This window comes from Lates calcarifer, linkage group LG16_LG22, assembly GCF_001640805.2.
Source record: "Lates calcarifer isolate ASB-BC8 linkage group LG16_LG22, TLL_Latcal_v3, whole genome shotgun sequence".
NCBI classification, from domain to species: Eukaryota; Metazoa; Chordata; class Actinopteri; family Centropomidae; genus Lates; species Lates calcarifer.
Window position 1 is genome coordinate 20960574 of NC_066848.1, and position 23267 is coordinate 20983840.

Sequence of the window (23267 nt, forward strand, 5' to 3'; positions counted from 1 at the left end):
GTTTGTCAATCCTGTTCACTGGCATTTCTTTTCCTAGTCTTTCTACCTCTCACTCAGAGTTTTCTCTTTTTCATAGGGATGTGTTGCCCTTCACTCTGAAGCTTCCGGAGGCTATTGCCTCAGCCAGGACATCTGCAGATCTTGATGAGGTTGCTAAACTTGGATCAGGTTCGTTGTTTATATCTTTGGGGGACTAGCATACATAGTGGGAGTCTGTGAACTGATGGCAGGCTGAAAGGGAAATATTAAGTTTATTCCATTCCACAAGCTATAGATAAATATACAATATATAACAATAATAATTACCACAACACTGGCTGATAACCTCTCTAAATATTGCAGCTTACACAAGTGCAAATTAACAGTTCAGAGAACTTATTATGTGTAATGTAACCAGCAGGTAAGCCTATGTTAATGTACAACATTGTGTGTTCCCATGATCACATTAAGTAGCAAAATTATGGTGTGGTGGGGCAGGGAGAGAGTCTCCATCAAGTATTATGATGTAATCTAATAAAATCTGTGAGACTACAGTGTGTGCAGAGGTATAGTATCACTATATAATGTGTTGAGTTGTGTTTTATTGCATCAACAGACAATTATCCAGTCAGCATTCACTTTGATTTTTGCAGCTAAACTGATTTATTTGTGTACTTCCCTCATTCTCTTGCAGGCTGTGAAAAGTAGAGTGTGTTCTTTCATTCCACATCTGTTGTGTGTAAAAATTGAGGGATGTTTTTTTTCTCTGGCATGACACCCATAAAGTCCATGTCAGCCTTGCTCAACACATCAACTGGTATGCCACTGCTTAATGTCTGACCCCATGGGACAAAAGCCTTTTCCAGGCCCAGATCTGTGCTGCTCAGCTGGGTATGGACTCAGGCATTACCTGGGCGTCTCTGGAGCTTTTTCTCCACCCCAGCTGCAGCAGGCCTTTGCCTTGTTAAAGCCCTGACCGCAGAAATGGAATGAATGGACTTTCCTTCATTTTAATTTAACACGTCCATCTCCAAAGTAAAAGTAATTTTTACTGTAATGAGGGCAGGCTGACATCACATGTAATCATTACATGTCACACAACATGTACATTATTGCTTTATAGCTGCTTTCTCTAACTTATTCTGTATAATTTGTTGTAAAAATAGTGGATTGAAACTGTGTAGGTGTTCACACCACTTCCCTTTTCATAACCCAGAGAGACACTTGTGTCTATTCAGGCCCTGCTTCTGTGACTCAGCTCTGAGCTATGTGAGCTTACTATGCCAGACTTCCAGTGTCTTAATGTGTTCAGGGTGACACACAATGATTTGATGACATCCTCCCTTTAATGTGGTCTTGAATGATCTACACACATACATTCTCTCACAGAACTCCTCAGTGTCTCTTTCATTCATAAACAGGCCCCTGTTTAGTGAGGTGACACAATGGTGGTTTTGTGTCTGTGGAGGTAACTGAGCAACAATGAATAGTTGATCTAAAGGATTGTTCTGACGTACATGAATAAAAACTGTGTGTGTGTTTGTGCATGTGCACATGCGTGTGTGTGTGTGTATTGCCTACAACATTGAATGGAATATGGCTGAGAAGTGTATTGTTGTTTTTGACATCTTTGCAGTGTCATGTGCTACATAGCTCTCCACACAGTCTCGTATAGGAGACTGCCATCTTTTCTGATGCTTAACTGACTTTGAAGGCACTTCTGTTCATTAGAAATTTAAGCTCAAGTATGAGAAGAATAACAGCCCATTTTTTTTAACACTCCCATAAATCAACAAGCATTTCTACACTGGGACAGTTCCCTGCCCAAGGTATGCTGTATGTCAGTTGGTTTGTCAAAATGAGATTAGATTCAAAGCACAGACTCAAAGAAAGCCTGGATCTTCTAGTGCAGCTTTGGATCTGGAGAGATGAGAAACTTGTCAAATTTTCCTAGATGTTAATATGGCCTTGAAGCTTGTTTGATTATTTGCTGTATTTTGACTAAACAATATGAGAGACTCAAACTGTGACACAGTTGAATTGGCAGAATGTACATCTTTGCTAGTTTGTGTGATTGCAGTAATTAGGTAGCATAATGAATAAAAGAAAATGTATAAAATTATAGCAGAGCTTACTGTCAAGCAGAACAGTAGATAAACTTGCCTTGGGGTATGTATTCTTTCAAAAACTCATAGAGATGTGGGAAACTTTACATAGCTATAATCAATATGAAGTGATCCTCATGAAGGTCTCAAGATGTAGCTGATAGCTCCAGAATAAGCTAGTAAGTGGACATTGAGTGCAATTATTTGTCAAAATATAATTTTTTTTGGTCAAACTACTCAATCACTCTGGAAGAACCAGAGAGACTGACGTCATGTCCCAGTACAGTGTGTTAGTTCTGTTTATTTTTGGCTGCAGTTCAACTGTCATCTCTCTCCACGACTTAACCTTGACTTTCCAGCTTCTTACGTTAACCACCCAAGGCCACATTTTTCTGGGCTCTCTGGATATATATATGTGTATGTATGTGTGTGTGTGTTTGTGTGATTGAATACTGTACAGTAGTGCTGGGCCTTGCATGTACTTGTGTGAACATGCTTTCACGTTTTACTGAGTAATCATTAATCATGCAAGATTGTCAAGAAAAAAATAATTGTGAAATATAACATAGTTATGTAAAAGAGGCAAAAAGGAGAAAACAGGAGAGGAGAGAGTAAAGACTTAAGAGAAGAGTATAAGGGAAACAGGAAAAACAACTAAGAAAGAGACCACACAACTTCCACAGAAAGGGAGGGAGAGAGGCGGGAATACTGTGGCAAAAGCCCGCCCACACACATTAACCAGTGAGTCATAACACAGATTGAGAGTGAGTGAGCCTGAAAAGCCAGTCGAGTTTCAGCTTGTGCAGATACGGCCGTGTTTGTTCTGCAACGCCATCAGGATTGTAGAGAAGTGTGAGATGAACAGCTCATTTATGTGTCAGTGAGCTTGGGGATCACAGTGAGTATTGTTGCCCTCTCTTTTCTGCACTGTAGACATGTGAAGGAGCTGCTCACTGTCTGGTACTAGTATTCCTCAAGTGGTATTGTTTCCACTTGTGTGTCTGTCTTGTTTTGCTCTGTCTGGTACGACTTGGACTCTAAAAGATCAACAAACGGTTGTGTTAAAGTTGTTCTGTTTTATTTTGCTCTGTCTTGTTTGCCGGGAAGACGCTCCCTTACAGACTGAATCTCTAAATCTTTCTACTTACTTCTTATTTTAAGTAGAAAGTATGTCTGTCTGAAAACAGCTTCATATCATTCCTTCAGCAGTGGCTGCTGAAGAACACTTTTCTTTCAAAAGATATTCCCTCATTTGGTGTTTTGATGATGAAACACTGTGCAGTGTTTCTTAGACTGTTTTAGGCTAAAAAGGATGCAATTATTTAGTTCACTGTTCACAAAATAAGATGTCTCACAAACTTAGTGTGCTGTTCAGTCCACCTGTAATTGTTGTTCCTCAGTAGTGCTACAAAATATTTGCTTCCACAAGTGTTGATGATCTACTAAAAAAAACTGGAATTGATGTTTGTCTGAAAGCTTATGACAAGGCAGCCCACAAATCTTTGGTCCAGTTTGGCCAGTATACCGGCAGCTTCAATCCACATATTACTATGTTAAGTAGATTGTGGCACTGTTAACCCCTGTGGATTGGGCAAGAATCAGATGTATTAAATTTGGCATTTCTATCACATTGTGCCCACACAATATAAGTACAGAATTTCTCTCACTGTGTCATTCAGGCTTCTGGGATTCTCAGCTGTGCCACAGGAGGAAGGGCTCTGTCTCGCTGTCGGGGACAGCAGCTCCCACCAGACCTCCCTCCCCTGCCCAGAGACCAGTCTCTTTGACAACCACTTTGGGACGTCCTCGGCTTCGAACACGCACCCCATCTGAGCTTGAGTGCTGCCAGTCCAATGGAGCACTGTGCTTCATCAACCCTCTCTTCATAAAGGTCCACCAACCAGACAGTGAATCAAGCACCACCCCCAACCCCTCTGGCTCAGCAAAGCAGAGCCTGAGGGAGAAGCCCATCAACAAGAGGGATACTCAGCGCTCATGTAGCAACAGTTCTCCGATCTGGAGCTCAGATCCCAGAGAGAGAAGCCAGTCAGGTCAAAGTGACCTGCAGAGCCTTGGCAAAAACACAGAGCTACAAGACGATAACAGTCAAACAAGCAGCAGTCAGAAGCTAAGTGCTGCAGACAGTGTGTCTCAATCGCCACCCCCTCGTCCTCCCCCGCCACGCTTTTTGCCACAACGCTCAGCCCTTCCTGTCCGACAGCGCAGCATGCCAGAGAAGATCCCCTGGATCAACATCCCCAAGGAGAAGGTGGAGGAGAGAGAGCGGGGCAGCAGCCTCCTTTCTCGTTTGGGCTCCTCACTAAGCATCAGCCCCTCGTCCTCCCCTCCCAAGAGACTCAGCATCAGCTCCCCCATATCCATTTCCCGACCCTCCCTGCCCCTCTCTCTGTCATCTCTCTCCTCTCCACGTCGGGCCAAGGTCTCACCATCATCCAGCCAGGAGGATGCCCAGTGCCACTTGGCGCTAGAGGACCAGACTATTGAGAAGGCTGTCATTAGGGCCAAACTGTCTCAATGTAACGCTACCAGAACCACTGGCCAGGACTCCAGCAGTCCTCCAGAACATTCACTGATGACAGCCAGCAAGCAGGCAGAGATGCCAGGAGAAGGAGAGGAAGATGCAAGCGAGCAGTGCAGCAGGGGTGGCCAGCGGCTGAGTGACATGAGCCTTTCCACAGATTCCTCAGACTCTCTGGATTTCTCTCAGTCATCGGCTTTCTTCCTTCCTCCTCTGCATGACCCCAGCCCCCCCACTGAGGCTGATTTTAACACCCACCTCCCCCTCTCCCTCCCACCCTCACACCTGCCTTACTGCGGCATGGAGGAAGATGATGATGATGAGGACGATGAGGATGAAGAGGAGCCCGACTATGGCGTCAGCCTTGAGAGCGACCAGGACCAAGACCAGGACCTGACCATGGTGCCACCGGGACATCGTACAAATCGCCGCCCCAGTGCCAGTGCTTTAGTTCTCCAAAAGGCCCTGCGAGGGCAGCTGCGTAAGATGAGTGGAGTTTTCAACTCCCTGCTGACACCTGAGAAGAGGGCAATCCGCAGGGTAGTGGAGCTGTCCAGGGATAAAAGCTCATACTTCGGCTGTCTCGTGCAGGACTACTTGAGCTACATGGGCGAGGGTGTGGGCACCCAGGCTTGGCAGGGCTACGCCTCTGGACTGGAGCTGCTGCAGACTCTCCGCCAGTTTATTACTCAGATGAAGAGCTACCTGAGACAGAGCTCTGAGATGGAGCCACCAATTGAGAGCCTTATTCCTGAAGACCAGATCGGTGAGTACCAAAAGACGTAGTTCCACCATCTTTTGCTCTAGTCAATCTGTTTTGTCACCTTTATGATTTTCCTTTTGTTATTTTTTTAAAGAAAAGGCTTTTGCACTTCAGATATCACTGTTATCTCACTCTAAGAAACAATGTCAGCTTAAACCTTCAGTTATAGTAATTGTATGTTTGATTACCCCGACATACCTGGACTGCTGGATTTCTCAATATTTCAGCCTTTCAAGCGTCATGACCTCGAACTCAACTCAACAGGGAGGGTAGTTTGAGTCATTTCTGTGTGTATTTGCAAATTATTTAGTGATTATTTTTAGGAAGTGTGAATGACTAATGTATTTATGGAGAAATATTGATTTTGCAGAAACATCGTGCCACAGACAGCATGTTTAATGCAGATGCAGCAGTTCCATTTCAGTATTTTAGCAGTGAGGACTTTGGAAAATTTGTCCTCACGTGTTTGCAGTTGAATGCGTGCACGTGTGTTTATGTTACATTCCATGGCCATCAGGCTCATTTAGTTAATTGTATGTTTTCATGTATGCTGGAAAGTCAGTATTCATTTGAAGAGCAAAGTAAGGACAGGTGACCACAGAGTCAAGTCAAGTCTTACTGGTTGAAACAGAGTGCAAGTTCTCTGTAATCCACTGCTAATATTTGCATTTGCCTTTTATTGCATTTCATTATATCCATCCTTTATTGCATCTTAGAATACCATCACAACAACATTAAAGGGGAACCAGAAACCAAGAATCAGTGACATAAACACACAATAACACACACACACACACCTGCCGGAAGAGCGGTCTGAATCTTTTAGGCCAAGATTCAGTGGCTGCATTAGACCTTGGACAGAGTAACATGTAAACAGAGAGCACAAAGAGGTTTTTATTTCCGGAGGAAGGGAGCTGTTGAACCAACCTGTTTCTGCTGGTCTCATTCAGTGCTGTAATTATAAAGTCATGAACTGGGTGAGAAGCTTTTTATCAATACCCATCACATAACAATATTAAATATTATTGATGACAATGTCAGCATCTTTTTTCAAAGCACAACAAAGGGACACCCCACGCTTAACGTCTCTGATGCTTCAGTTATGACCATTTGTGTTTCACGAGAAGAGACACAGTGATTATTAGTGACTATAAAATCTGTGATCGATGATCTATGTACATTCCATTACCCCACACTCACTCCCCTTATTTCCTTTCATCCTCTCCTCTCAGCCATCTCATAAAGGCATAAAATGCCAAAAACAATTAAAACACAAGAAAGAGAGATTGTCAGAGAATAAGAGTTTGAGGTCTGAATGAAACCTACTATATTTTGAAGGCTAAAATTCTAAATCTAACTATATATTTTTTAAATGTTTGAATGTCACGTGTAATGGTTGCCCTCTCTGAATGGCCTGTTTCTCAGAGGGATGACACACTGGGAACTGCTGCGATTTTAGCTCTTGGTCAAATTGCGCAATATTTTGTTGTGACAGTTTCAGAGCATTTTCTCCTCAGCTCAAAGGCTGACCAGCCCAGATGGTTTTGAGAGGCTGCCTGCCAAGTCATGCAATTTCCGTCCTGCTCCAATTCTAGTTATTTTATTAAATGAGGATTTTAGGCAAGCCTCCTTCACTGTCTGTCTCTGTCTCTGACACCATCTTTTTGCTTTTTTTCTATGTTGCTGCATTTCTTTTCCTCTCTCTTTCTCATCCTTATCCATTCTTAAGCTCTCCTTGCTTTGATGTCCCAGTATTTTAGGTCAGCTGTTGATGCTTCAATGTCGTATTTAATGTAAATGAGGGATGTGTGATTGGGAGTCATGATATTTTAACACACAATATGGTCACTTGTCCACACACCAGGAAAAGTAATGCAACTTGAGCAAAATGTATTAAATCTACAGTTGGCATCAGGGTGTAATGTGACATAAAAATAATGAAAAGAAATGCAAAACATCAGGATGCCTGTGCTGAGGCAATGAAAAGAAAGCTTAAAATAATACTACACATATTTTAAAGGAAATAGTCACAGGGTATCACATATGGAAAATGTTGTTGTTGTTGAGCTCACTCACCAACTCTGTGTGTTTGGATTGAGGATGTTCAGACAGGGTGAGAGGAGTGTGGGGTGGGGGCGAGGCAGAATAGAGTTTGTTGTTTCCCACTCATCCCACATAGCGAGGCTTTCTTCCAGGAAGTAGCCTGAGCCAACTCAGTGTCATGAAGCTCTGTTTGTGGTGCTTCACATTATGTGTTCACATTATAGTAGCACCAGCAGTATTTGCTGATAGTATAAACATCTTTATTTGTGAGGTTCACTGGATTAAAGGAATAGTCCAGCATTTTGGGAAAATATGCTTTATATGCTGTCTTGCCCAGTGTTAGATCAAAAGATTAATACTAAATGTCAAATCAGCTGTTCAGTATGAAGCTCAAGCCAGCCACTTGTTACCCTAGCTTAGCAGTCCAGCACATAAACCCGTGTAAAACCACAATTTGTCATTCTCACTTTTTGTTATACTTGTTGTTTGAACAGATTAAACAAATGACATGTAACAGGTTTACTAAAGAGCTTAAGAGGTGTTTATCTTTGTGACAGAGCTAGGCTAGCTGTTTCCCCCTTTTTCCAGTTTTTATGAAGCTAAGCTAACAGGCTGCTGGCTAGATAGCCTCCTATTTACTGCACTGGTATTGCCCTTGTCATCTACAGTACATCCAGAAAGTATTCACAGCGCTACACTTTTTCCACATTTTGTTATGTTACAGCATTATTCCACTTGTCCCTCAACCTGCTTGTTTGTATGAAATCAGTGATGCACAAAGGCTATTTTTAAAGTGTATATCACTGAAGCAGGAAGTAAGCAGTCTCTGTATCAGGAGAGTATATTAAGTGACAGATAGACATGCCACTCCCTCTGATTACATCAGGCTATTTATACCTCAAGGAGACACAGTCTCATTGTCGAAATGTCTTTGCCATTCTATGGGTGTATGTTACACTGAGGACAGTCCAATAGAACAGACAAACACCACACAGTCTTGAGGGTAAGCATGAGTACACTTGCATTAGCAGCAACAACTTTGATGTTAACAAAATCCAGTGTTCTTTCTCCTCTTATAGGAAACTTGACTTGGTGGAATATTGGGCAAACAGTCTTTAGATTTTGCAAGATTGAAGTTGCCAGTGAATCTGAAGGGGTGTGTATAACATCACAAGAGAGTGCAACAGAAGATGCTCGCACTTCAAGCTTGTAAAGCACCTTTCCTTGTGGATTTAAACCCACTAGTCCAGCTCCACAACCCCCACCACACAGTGATGGTGCCCTGTCATGTCAGTAGCAAATTAGCCCATGCAGCTTAGTGGCCATGTCCAGAATGTTGCTTTGTAGCCATTTTTCAATGAAAACAAAGATGTAGCATTTCCTCATTAAATTCGTAATGCCAATCTTCAGAGGATCATGGCGCCTGTAGTGGAGTTTCACTACACAAAAGGTGCTCTTTGAAATATTTGGTCTATAAGATGCCTCTGCATCTGCATGAACTGCCATGGTATAACTGTCATTGTGTCCTTTGGCCACTCATAAAATAAAAATAAATCTAATATCAGTAGCTTGTGTTAAATCATAGCGAGAATGAGCAGTGACAGGCACCATGGGGGCCAAGATGTTAGGCTAGAAGCTAGTGAAGGCAGAGAGGATGTTTGCTGAGAGGATGTTTATATCAAGTGGAAAGAGGCCCTGTTTTGTGGCAAGAAGTGTGTATGTTTGTGTGTGATTGCCTGCTTTGGCTGATAAGTTGCCCTTGAGCAGAAAGACTGTGACCCGGACTGTGACTGAGACAGTTATGGTATTTTAAGGTAAAATCAAAGTGCCATGTATGCCAGGTGCATGAATTTACTTAGAAACCATGACAGGACACACTACTGAGAGGTCAACATGCACCCCTGGTCGTTCCACTGAGGTGAGGAAAACATGGAAAGCACACTCACACTATCCTTAAGTCTGTGAGTCACACCACTTTTTTGAGGAACCATAATTTGTAAGTCTGTAAATCTGGACACATTTCTAGAATTACCTGAACTTCTCTTAATGCCTAGTGCAGAGTGTGGAATGTTGGCAAAGCGTTCCCTGTTCTTAATGGGTTTAGCAGACTTGTTGGGAGTCCAGTGATTAGTGCTGGGAGAAGTATTAGGGAATCAAGAAAATGCTCAATGTAAGAAGTATCTGTGTTGCTAAGCTAGAAACCATGCATATTATGCACTTAAGACTTAAAATTACTAATAAACTACTATATAAATTACTAAAAAAGGCTACAGCTAATGACGATTTTTATTATTTATTAATCTTTTGATTGTTTTGTCTATAGAATGCCACAGAATAGTGAAAATGCCAGTTACACTGGATTTCATACCTTGTTCTGTAACAGGTAAAAGTGGAGGAGAGAAAATAAAACATTTTCAGCATGACTTTCATCAAGTCCAAGTCACTGGTAGTTTCAGTAACACTTTCAGGATGTCAGTGAGAACATAAAGGGTGAGAGGATGGTTGCTTCCAATAAGACAGGTCACTTAGTACATCACAGCAACTGAAAATCCTAAAAATAACAAAAATCTTATCCTGGATTATTAAAACCAGGTGGCAACAACTCCACTCACTCACTCATAATCAGTGCCAGTAAGAAGTGACAAAAGAAAAACAACACTAATCATTCTGGATACCCTGCTTCCTGGCAACTCTAAATCAGTATGTAGCTGTGGAATGAGGAAGTGAGAACGTGCTGTTTGTGAGAGGCTGGCACAAGTTCCATTTCTCTGCATATCACCAGTCTATCACAGTGCTGACAGAGACAAACAAGAATTCATGCTCATATTCACACTTAAGGGCAATTTAGAGTCACCAACCAACCAGGTTAACCTAACCTACATGTCTTTGGACTGTGGGAAAAAGCCAGAGTATCCGGAGAGTACCCACGCAGGCACAGTGAGAACATGCAAACTCCATGTAGAACCCAGAACCTTCTTTCTGTGAGGTGACAGTGCTAACCACTGCACCACCATCCCCGCGTCCAAGTCTGAGTGACAGCATGTACTGTAATTTGGGTGTGGAGAAATTTTCCATTAAGATTAGCAAGGGAAATGGAATTAAACAATTCATAACGAGAATGACAGAGATTGATTTATGTGAATGGTAGTTGCTGGGTGTCATCAAACTGTGGTGGAAAGTAAAATCTGTGTCTGCAGATGTGCTCAGCCAAAAATACTGCTGACTTCACCCCAATCTGGAGAATAGTCAGCAGCACACACGCACAGGAAGCACTCACACATTGTCCTTATTCAGCAGTGCTGTGGTTTGGCCTCCCTCTCTGCATCCATCCTGTCTGTATTATGATATCATGGTTTGTATTAGTCAGACTGTACGAGCTGAGCTTGTAAAAACTGATGTTGACACTGTCGCTGTGTGGACCCCGCTCTGCACACCTTATTCAGTTCCAGCAACAAAAACACACTCAACTTTGAAGTGACCAAAGAGTAGTTATCTGATCAAGACAGTGTCCAGGAAGCTTGTAGATCTTGACTGATGCTATTGTGGCTCACAATGTGCACAACAGGACTGCTGAGGAATAAAACATGAACCTTGACATTTGTTTAGAAATTCAGAAATGAATTTACCTCAAAATAGGCTTACAGTGCACCAGTAGGCCAACACTTAAGAAAACGTTACTCCACCTTTATGCAGTAAAGTATTTCTGACAGTGACCAAACAGGTTTTGTCTGGGGGCGCAAAACACAAGATAATATTAGATACTCTCTTCATTTAATACAGAACATCAGAAAAACTACAGTAAATGCTGTGTTAGTCAGTGTAGATGCTAAGAAAGCTTTTGACCATGTTGAAAAAAAGATTAATGAGCCTCACATGCACGTCATCTGAGGTGGGAATACAAATAGATGTCTACCAGTCGGAGTGATCTATGGACCCTCTACAGTGCTGTTATCTGAAGGCTGCATTTAGTCATCCTGCAGTTGTTTGTTCAGATATCAAATAACTGTGGAAGGGGCAGAGCACTTCCTTCTTGTGTGAGAATATCAGCTCACAGAAATTTGATTGGAATTTACAGCACTATGTCCAATGGCATAGATAAAATTTCTAAAACCATGTTTTCACTTTTTTATTATATACTAACATCATGTCTAGATAGCCTGTTCCCCCCATCCACAAGACCTGCTCAGTCGAAACTGCCTCACCCATGGCTATTTGACACAATCTCTTTCTCTCAAATCATATCTCACACCATGGTGCCAGTAATCACACTTGATAAGTACTTCACTGGCTTCAGGAACATTTCCAAACACTTTAAAAGTAGCTCAGGTAACACCTCAGCTCAAAAAACCTTCACTCAACCCTGCTCAAGTTTCTTATATTTTTATCTAAAGCTATCAAAAAGGCAGTTCTCAAACAGGTCTCAGAATTCCTCTCACAGATTGCCCTCTTTGATCCAAATCATTCTGGCTTTAAGAGTGGCCACTCCACTGAAATGGCTCTGTTGTCACTGACTGAAAAAGGCAGCTAGAGCTCAAAGTCAGTCTTCTGTGCTTATCTTGTTGGACCTATGGCTAGGGCTGCAACTAAACAGGGCACAGGGCTATCCCAAGAATCAGTACTGGCTTCTCTTTGCAATACACACCATGTCCTCACATGGCTTCTTATATCACTGCTACACAGACAACATCCACCTATTCCTGTCAGATGACCCCAGGGTCTCTGCATGAATCTCGGCTCGTCTCTCAGACATATCCACATGGATGAATGGCTGCCCAAATCAAATTCCAGCCACTAATGCTTGTCTACAGAGCGACTTCTGGGTCTGCACCCATCTACTTGAACTCATACAGGCTTATGCTCCCTCTCAGCCACTGCATTCCTCCAAGGATTGTGGCCTGGCACTGCCATCCCTGCATGCCAGGGATTTGCGATCCAGACTGTTACTGTTCTCATTTGTGGTTCCCTGATGGTGGAACAAGCTACCAAATGCTATCAGAGCAGGCACATCCCTCCCTATCTTCAAGAATCTTTGAGGACTCATCTCTTCCAAGCACCTCCTCCTCTGACACCCATAACACCCTAACATGCTGAAATAGCACTTACTCTGCACTTGTGGTGCGCTTCTTTGATTTATCTCCTTGCACTTTGCCTCATGGTTTTAGCACTGAGTTTTTACTTCAAGGTCTCCTACTGCAATGAGACAAAAGTTTTGACAAAAGTACAGTGACCAGATGCATATATATGTGTATATATATGTGTGTGTGTGTGTGTGTGTGTGTGTGTGTGTGTGTGTGTGTCTATATATATATACATGTACATTAGCATTACAAGCATATACTGTGTACATGTCTCTGGTTACAAAATAACAGTCCTGTTAATTACTGTTGTCGAACAAAGGTAAACATTTTAGCCCCTGAAGCTAATGTTAGCTAGCATACTACTGTTGACAGATATTAAAACTGACTGTTAACTTCTCGCCTCCAGTTCTTATTGAGGAACAGATAACCTATGCTGACCATTCCTCAATCCAGACTCATTTAGCCCTCTGCTTTTGTTTTTTCTCACTGCAACATATTTCAAACATTACAGCAACTTGTTGCACCAAAGTTTCCACTTAGTTTAAATCTGCCTCCTGTGAGATCACATGCATTGCTTCTTGATTGCTCACTCTGACATGATAAACTTATGGCCTGTAGTTTGTGATGCACCGTTATTTTCAAATCTTGTAGCGAGTGCATGTTTGAGATTAGAATAACACCTGTGAAGTTTCTTGTTATGTGAATGATGCAACCAGATTTCAACATTCTCCTAAAAGTAAAAATGCATCAGTGATATTAGAAGGATGCAAAGACTTGTTTAGTTTTAACTAGCTTTGACGTCAGATATGGAGTGTGTTAGATATTTTGAAATGTAATTTTATCCCACCCATTTCCCCCTCTCCCCAGACCAGGTCCTGGAGAAGGCCATGCACAAGTGTGTCTTGAAGCCTCTCAAACCAGTGGTGAGCATGGCCCTCCAGGAGTTCCAGGTGCGCAGTGGGGCATGGGAGGAGCTAAAGGAGAACCTGTCACTGGCCAAGGCACGGCAGCCACAGGAAATGGGTGTGGCTGACACAGTGCCCCCAGACCACGTGGCCATAGAGAAGATCAAACAAAAGTTCCACAACATGTGTAAACTGTACTCCCCAGAGAAGAAGGTCAACTTGCTTCTGAGGGTCTGCAAACTCATCTACACCATAATGGAGGACAACTCAGGTAGAACCCATGGATACACACAGATTTAAACTAACATCTCAGCAAACCACTGAACTTTATGTAAGCAAGAAATGTTGAATAATCTCTGAATAATAGTCATGTATGAAGTGATCAGTAGGGGAAAGACAGTCATCTGCAGTCATGTTAAAACAGAGTAATAATAAAAAGCATGTAATGAACCTGGTCTGTGTTTCTCTCAGGTCGTCTGTATGGTGCTGATGACTTCCTGCCGATGCTGACCTATGTGTTGGCCCAGTGTGATATGCCGCAGCTGGACAATGAGATACTTTACATGATGGAGTTGCTGGACCCTTCGCAGCTTCATGGAGAAGGTACCTTTGTTTAATCTGAGGAGCCTCCACCACAGACACTCTATACTCTACTGAGGATGTGCAGTTTCTTTGGAACAATACAACATAAACTCAGAATATTTGCTTTTTACATGACTGTGTATTTATTGTGAACACTCTTTGTGTCCATATCCAGGTGGCTACTACCTGACTAGCGCATATGGAGCGATGTCCCTGATCAGAAACTTCCAGGAGGATCAGGCAGCTAGAGTGCTGAGCTCTGAAACCAGAGACACACTCCACCAGTGGCATCGCCGCCGCACCACCCAGCGCTCTGCACCGTCCATTGATGACTTCCAGGTTAAAACACACACATACACAGAAAAAACATTTGTACTGGAGACTTTGCATTAAATTCTTTTCTTTCTCAGGGTTAGGGTTAGGGTTATAATATTCACATAATGGATTCCTGCATTTTTACATTGGTTTGTTGAGGAGTTGATTTTAATGAAGCCAGGCAAGTCATGGTTATGTCCTATCAGCCATATTGCAAGTATAACATCCTTGAGGTTGTTTCTATTGGTTTTTCTAATGGGGAGAAAACAGTTTATATAAAAAGATGTCGTCTACCTCACCTCCATTGTCAAAGCTCCTACTATAAAAAAGTCATCATTCTGAATCAATATCATTATTTAAAGCATTTTTTAAAATTCACACCTATGTAATGATTTTTTTTTTTTTTCAAAATGTCTGTCACTGTCTTTGAAGAATAACAACTTGAAAAATAATGCAGTGGCTAATTAGTTTTATCACCTGTCTTGTTTGTATAGGTCTTATACAGATGAAGATGAATTTATTTTTGTTTTGTGACTCCTTTACTATATAGCCCTTTTCATAACAATTTTCACAAATCCTGCATGACTAAAGAATATCATTACTGTCCAGTCCATTAAAATTGGTCTCTTGTTTGCTTCAGACTGTCTTTGACAAAACAAGAAAACATATATGACTGTGTTTTATGACTTTCCCACAGAACTACCTACGGGTGGCGCTGCAGGAGCTGGACAGCGGCTGTACGGCCAAGACTCTACAGGTCCGGACCTTATGCTACTGTGGAGGAGGTGTGCCAGTTGTGTGCCCAGAAGTTTAATGTGTCAGACCCTCAGAACTATGGCCTCTTCTTGCTGATGGAGGGCAGCAGCCAGCAGCTTGCACTGGACACCCACCCTCAGAAGATCAAAGCTGAGCTCCACAGCCGCCAGCAGGCCACACCCTTCCACTTCGTCTTCCGCCGTGTGGCTAACAGCAGCACCCTGTCATCAGCTTCCCTCGATACTAAACCCAACCTCAACAACCTCACTGTTACCTCTGACCACCAGGCCAACATGAATGACCTCAGCATTGACCTGTCAGGCTCCTCCCCCCAACCCAGTCGTAGCTTAGGCATATGCCCAGCTCTGAGTCTGAGCCTGGCAGGGGGTCAACTGGAAGTTTGATTAGGGTCTTTGTCTCCCAGCTGTGAAACTATTACCCATTACCTGTAACAGACATGGCTACATGACACTGAGAGGAGCCAGCATGTTGACAGGGTTCAACTAGGCAAAACTCTGTGCGCCGTCAGTCTTTACAAAGACTTCTCCTTTTGGATGACACATCTGTCTCAGTCAACATCCCCTCGCTGGAAGTTCATTCAGACAGACATGGGTGAAAGAGGAAAAGAAGAAAGGAGGGAAGGAAATGAGAGAACAAGTCTTTTTTTTTTTTTTTAACTTGGCTTCAGCTTTGGTATCAGAGCAGCACTTTGCTGAAGACAGCTCTCAAAGTTTAAACACAGTTAGCGCAAAGATGTTGGAGGTAATGTTAAGTGTTATTAAAGACCATGTGGACACATGTGTTCACAGTCCTGCTACAATGCTGGTGCTTGAGTTGCAGATTCAGGGTCAGCTACCTTTTAAGGTACACTGAGGGAAATCAAATCTCAGTGGGGTGAGACTAATCTTTGATTAATCACTTTAAATATACAGCAGATTTATGTAGGTGATATATTATATAACTCTGATTTACTTGTTACAGTTGCTGGTAAACTGTATTATTTTGTTTTTATGTCTATGTTTATGAACCTGTTAATCCTGATTGTCTGTTGGATTTTGGTGACACAGTGGTGCCCGGTGCACACAGATACAGATAAACAATTTTCAACAAGAGAAGAAACCTTAAAAAAATATACATTCAAAATTTCTGTTTTTACCTCGCTGTAGCAAGAGTTCAGTGTGTTTTTGCCTGCCTCATTGTACACTTTATCTGTATGGGCCACCATGATAGTCCAGTTATATTAAATCCATGCTGTGACTACTGGCTCATGGGACAATAACCAACTTCTTTTTCCCCTGCTTCTTTCAACTTGTCATGTTTCTTGCATATTTTGTTGTGGTGTTGTTGCTGTTGGTGGTGGCAAACATACGTAATATGTGTTTTTTTAGAATTATCTCAGAGTTCTAAGAAAATATGTATTGCAGCATACCTTGCAGTAACTAGTTCTTCCACACTCCCAGATTTTTTTTTTACCTCAGCCCCAGTCGACCCTGACTCAAGTGACCCTAGGACATTAATCAGATTTCACACAGTTCCCCCTGGTGACACGTGACACTTGACAATTTTAAATAACTACATAGTGATGTACTACATACTAATACTAAAATGTTGGTAAGAAACCATATTGAATATGGTAGTTTTTTTTAAATGATGATCTCAAGGATTAACATTTTATGAATGTTTGTAAAATAGTGTTCCTGCATGTAATTTGTGTTTAAGAGTAATGTTAGAAACAGGCAGGTCTGCCGGTGTTAAACAAAAGTGTAATGTTCATTTATATTTTACTGATTATCCTGGTGATATGAAAGATACTGTATCATACCTGATATTGCTTGTTAAAGGGCATCTTTTCCATTCAGATTGACAACATATGACTGAGGCTGCCATATTATAATTTTGTGGGGGGGTTTTGTGTTTATGTTAAAGGTTTTTATTCTGGTGAGAAACTAAGTTGTGTGGACCTCTGACCTGGTGGTGAATGATGACTTTTTGTGGATCTTGTAGAAATCTGGAAAGACAAATATCTATGAGAATACACAGATTGGGACATGGACTATTACTGAGATGGGCTAACTCTGCAGTACAGTCTATATCAGTATTGAGTTTGGCACTGTCAGAACAAATACTTGAAACTTTCTTGTGAATGTTAAATATTTCAGTTAGTAGAAAGAGAACTGAAAAGTGATGTAGCTTAAGGAAACCTGAGAGTTGTTGGAGGCAGTTGAGATTAATAGCTTATTATGGCTTATTAATGGCTTATACAGCCTGTACGTAGCTCACCATGTATATCTCTGGGGGGCATTGGCATTGGCATTCTCACTTTCTATGATTAAGAAAAGTGAGTATTTTTATGTATCTGTGCGGGGATTTCTCACAGATGGCTTTTCCATGCCTACAATATTCTATATGGTTTCATAATGTCATTTTCATCTAGGAGACATCTTCACTGCCTATCATTTGTCATCGAACAATTTCATAAATATTCTTTTGTACTTAATAAATATTGGAAATGGAATGAAATGTCTGACTTTGTGCTTGTAATCTATCAAAGCTTTTCTATCAAGTGCTGTTGTACTAGTACTTCACCACTAGATGGTGATCACATCTCACATATTCACGTAGTCTAGGATAAATCTAGTTTCAGCTGTCATTCCAGGTTGCGATAAAATACTCATTAGGCTTTTGAGAGAAAACCTACCTGAGACTGTATTTAGTGTGACCTCCCTTTGGCACTAAGCACATCTTGAACAGGGGAGATGGTCTTCTGGTATATTATGCCATGCTTCTTTCAGTTCTTCTCAGAGTTCTTCTTTAGATTTAGGCTGCCTTTTACTTCTTTCTCTGTCCAGGTGATCCCATACTGCCTCTATAATATTCAGATCTGGACTCCGTGGAGGCCAGTCCATGACTGTCAATGTTTATGAGCTTTTTTTCTCTCCAAATATGATTTCACTGCATTATTAGTGTGCTTGGGTTCGTTATTATGCTGAAAATAAAATAAAAGCATTACCAATCAGACCTTTCCAGAAGGAATGGCATGATGAAGTAAAACCTGTCTGTACTTTTCAGCATTTATGATCCAATCAATTCAGACAATATCAACAACACCACTGGCAGAAATGCAGCCCCAAACCAGGACAGACCCTACACCATGTTTCATTAAAGGCCCAAGCAGTCCTTCTTCCTTCTCTTTCGAACTCTTCTCATATTTTTTGACTCAAAAATTTCAAACTAGGATTTATCATTCCATAATACTCTTTTCCTCTGAATCTTCATTCCAGTCTTTGTGAGCATTAGCCTATCTTAGCCTTTTCACCCTGTTCCCCCTCCAAAAAAAGTGGTTTCTTGGCTGCTACTGTTCCACAAAGACCACTCTTGACCAAGCTTCTTTGGACTGTAGAAGGGTTGAGCCAGGTCTTTGCTGGACTTCTTTTGGTCTGAGAAACTTCTCTTCAGATTTTGAAAGTTTTCTTGGCCTTCCAGTCCTTGACCTCTCATGATTCTTCAAATGTATTTAAAACAGCATACACATACACATCCAGTAGTATCCAGTATCCAGTTTGTTTCCTGGTTTCTGTTTAAGAGTGGCCTTACAAATGCAAGTCATTTTGACATTAAATAGTGACAAAAAAATGCAGCTGCTAGTAATGTCATTAATTAGGGTTTCATTATATTTAGGTTTAAGAGATGCTGCTTTTGCTTAAGAGTCAGGGGAGGTCACACTGACTACTTGCAACTTTAGCATATAGAAGCAGGTTTTTTTTTCAGAGTTCGGATTTTTTTCAAAGTTTTCATTTACAGTGGTGCTTGAAAATTTGTGAACCCTTTAGAAATGTCTATATTTCTTCATAAATATGATCTAAAACATCATTGTATTTTCCCTAATGTTCATAAGTCCACCATCAGGAGAAGACTGAACAACAGGGGTGTGTATGGCAGGGTTGCAAAGAGAAAGCCACTGCTGTCCAAAAAAAATGGTAAATTGACTGTACTTACATAGTACTTTTTACTTCACACTACCGGTCACATTCACCCATTCACACACACATTGATACAGCACTTGTTCTAGACGTTACATTCATACACTGATGACACGTCGGGGGCAATCTGAGATTCAGTATCTTACCCGGCTCATCCAGTCCGCCGACTGAAGGGATCAAACCACCGACCTTCTGATTGGTGATGGTGGACAACCACTCTACCTCCTGAGCCATAGCCACCCCCATTGCTGCCCGTCTGCTGTTTGCTAAAGATCACATGGACAAGCCAAAAGGCTATTGGAAAAATAGACCTTTTTGTGAGGAGCATTGTGTTTGGAGAAAGGAAACATGGTGGTGGTAGTATCATTGTTTGGGCCTGTTTTGCTACAACTGGGCCAGGATGGCTTGCCATCACTGATGGAACAATGAATTCTGAATTATACCAGTGAATTCTAAAGGAAAATATCAGGACATCTGTCCATGAATTGAATCTCAAGAGAAAGTGGGTCATGCAGCAAGGCAATGGCCCTAAACACACAAATCAGTTCTACCAAAGAATGGTTATAGAAGAATAAAGTTCATGTTTTAGAATGGCCAAGTCAAAGTCCTGACCTGAATCCACTCAAAATGTTGAGGAGGGACCTGAAGCAAAAAGTTAATGTGAGGAAAGCCACCAGCACCCCAGAGCTGAAGCTGTTCTGTGCAGGACTGATCAACAGTTACTGGAAATGTTTAGCTGCAGTTATTGCTGCACAAGGGGGTCACAACAATTACTAAAAGCATAAGTTCACAATTTTTGGATTGTTTTCCTCAAAAAATAAATTGTCAAGTATACTATTTTCATGTCATTAGTTCAATTGGGTTCTCTTTATCTACTCTTAGGACAAAAATCAAAATCCAGTGATGTTTTAGGTCATATTTATGAAGATATATAGAAAATTCTAAAGGGTTCACAAACTGTCAAGCACCACTGTATTTTGTAAAATATTTAAACATTTATGTGATGGACTAGCACACAACCTCATACAGATACTCATGCAGCCTATAGGATGAATGTCAATGGATTTGTTGATCCCTTCATTAAGTGCCACCAGCAGGTCAGATTTTTAATTTTCCAGTGAAATATCTCAGCATCTATGGATGGATAGATTGGCATGTTGGTGTCCAGACAATGTATATGACTGACCTTGGTACCCAGGTGCTTCACGCCATCCTACATGCACAACCTCACTTGCCGGATACTTGCAAAAAAGGGAATCAGGCATCAAAGCGCAACCAAGCAGGCCAGAGGACCGTCACATTATCATTAAATAATATAATATAATATAATTGAATGACCTGAAAGGGGCCCTTCTACGTTATGAATACTTTAACTTCCAGTAACTTAAGTATATTTTGCAGTAGTTTGGTTAGTTTTAAAGACATGGTACCCTATGCTTGGGTTTTAGGTACATGCAGTGAATAGCAGTGCAGAATGTACTGAACCAAATCATCTGTAACATCAGTTGTTTTAATGGTTTATGAAAAATCTGTGCAGGACATTTAAAACTATTTTTACACACTGGTGTCCGTACTTTTGGTTAAGGAAATGTACTGAGTACTTCTTCCATCTACTACCTTTACATGTATGTCACTCAAATAAAAGTATTTGAGTTTTACTCATTCACTGTTAAATGATGAATGAATGGTATTGGTCAGCCCTTATAGATATGTTTCTGCAACCATATGTGAATTTATAAGTACAACAAAAACTTACTGCAGTAAAAGAGTTGTGTTACCTTAAGTAATGACAACTTTATTAATGCTCAGGTAGCAAAATTATCTCTAAAATTACATTTGAAACAGAAACACAAAGTAAACCATTCTGCTGAAAAGTTTCTTATATAGGAAGAGGTAAAGCTTGTTTACACAGAGAAACTCATTGTCTGCAAACACTCTCATTCTCCATCTCTTACATCCTATACTAGCAATAGCATGCAGTCATCTAGGATATCCAGTTAAAACTAAATCCAGTGCCACCTAAAAACCCATTGGACTCTCATCCCAAAGTACATAGAAATTTACCATAAATAATTTATGATATTGAAATATCTCCATGCAAGTAAACAAAGACCAACAGCTTTAGAGGTCTCAAACACATCATAACAAAGGGGAGTACAAGGGAGACCTAGGATCTATGAAAATATATTTAACAGATATAATGATTAAGACAAAAAATATATAAATACATTTACACCAATTCATATACATATGTACATCAGCAATATATCACCCATGTGAATATCACAAATAATTTAGAAATCTCCTCTGCAAGACGCACCGTTTGAAAATGTGAGCGTCTTTGCGGTAGTTTGGTTAGTTTCAAAGACATGGTACCCTATGCTTGGGTTTTAGGTACATGCAGTGAATAGCAGCGCAGAATGTACTGAACCAAATCATCTGTAACATCAGTTGTTTTAATGGTAAAGTGCATGATACAGATAATTTTATGATACACATAGGATAAACCAAAAAATGCCCTGGGTTATAAAGATAGTGATAATACTTCAAAATATGATGTCTTGTGGTCAGTGATTTTTCCTCAACAGCCAGCACATTGTATGTCAGAGTAAATATCTGTATCTTAGTCACCCTACCAAAAATGAGCAGTAGAGAGCTTGTGGCTAGTGATAGATACTGGCTTTAGCCAGAAATGTTACAATACACATACTTAAAGATCAGTTTCTTAATTTTATTAAAATCACAAAAACATCATATTGATGTTTTGAAAGTAAATTTTGAATGGTACTGATTTTCAAGTACAAACAATCATCAGTGTTTTGGGATTCAGGAGAAATAAAAATGAGAACTTAACACTTATCTTATGAGTCCCATGTCCTTCTAAGAATTTCCTAGGAAGAAACTGATATGTAATATTGAAATCTTTGGAAGATCCTTGCCAACTATGTCATTTGGTGCAAATTATAAGTTAAACAGAGACAGTGTTCAGTTGGTGCTGCTAGCTTAACCAAGAGTCTTTTACTCAGTGTGCAGCCGCTCATCCGCAAGTAAGCATATGATTCAAACGCATGTTTTAACTTGTTTTGTTTACCAAGTTTAATGGATCCCTGTTAGGTTTTCCATTCATTACAAGATAAGTTAGAGATTCTGTCAAAGACTTTACAGAAGCCTATTCTTGCCATGAAAAGAACAAGATGAATAAAATGCTTGTAAGTATGTAAGTAGTATATTAGTATATCTTTTTCCTATAATTAGTATTGAACATGAATATTTTAAGGAGTTGTTCTAAGAAATTATTAGGAAATTATGCAATACAGCAATACCTCAACTCAGAAAATGAAACAGAAACTATCTTTAAAATCCAGTAACATTTCCAGCCTGATATGGTAAAGAAAAATACTTGCATACATAATCAGCAGTATCTATCTGCTAGTGATTTTCAATAATTCAGCTCTCTAGTATTTTGACTATCATGCCCAAACTGGCCATGATGATATTTGGAGCTGTAGGGCTCTGTATGTTAATAACAGTCTTATTTTGATAGTTTGTAGAGTCAGTGATATATAATTTCATAAAGACTGACAAGCTGTTACAGTGTCACATACTGACAGACATCATTTACAATTCAAATACATCTTTTTAAAATCTACTATAAATTTGTCTTGGATCATTAAAGCAGCATATTTACATATTTGTAAGCTTGTAGTTATTGCATTACAGAAGAATCAAACACATTTAACCCTGTTTTCCGGTCATATCACAGAGTACTGTGCCTGTATCTCTGAAATAAATAAATATGTATGTTGTATAAACAAAAACATAATTAATTATTTGTACATTCAAAAGACAATATTTCTCAGATTGATATTTTATATCAACAATTAATAAATCAAAAATGTACCTGAAACAAATCAGACTAAGTTTTGTTTTATCTTCCCTCAATGAGAAAAACAACTGGAGTAGGGCACTTGATATTTCAAATGAACTTATCCAGAGGAAAAGCTGACATTTTAATGGATACTGTGTGAGAATCAACAGGCTCTGACAGACAAGTGTTCACTTTTACAGTGGAAGTCTTTGAGGAAGAGAGTGACTTCGCTGGCATGTCTTGACTCCCATAGTGGAATAAAAATCTTCTGTAGGGTTTCACAAACCACATTGTACATGCTCTAAAAACTAGTAGGAATATTAATGTACCACAAACCTACCATATTTGGACAAA

The 23267-nt window shown here is 40.5% G+C and overlaps 1 protein-coding gene across 1 annotated transcript in view; it reads left to right on the top strand.

Moving 5' to 3' along the window:
• The window catches only part of LOC108896019 (ras and Rab interactor 2-like), a 45135-nt gene extending 27550 nt beyond the window's left edge, over positions 1-17585 (top strand). Inside the window, 7 exon segments of the mRNA XM_018695042.2 lie at positions 77-168; positions 3764-5389; positions 13375-13683; positions 13884-14015; positions 14170-14333; positions 15007-15072; positions 15074-17585. Coding sequence (XP_018550558.1) covers positions 77-168; positions 3764-5389; positions 13375-13683; positions 13884-14015; positions 14170-14333; positions 15007-15072; positions 15074-15469 — 2785 coding nt within the window. The 3' untranslated portion in view covers positions 15470-17585.
• Positions 17586-23267: the final 5682 nt, after the last annotated feature.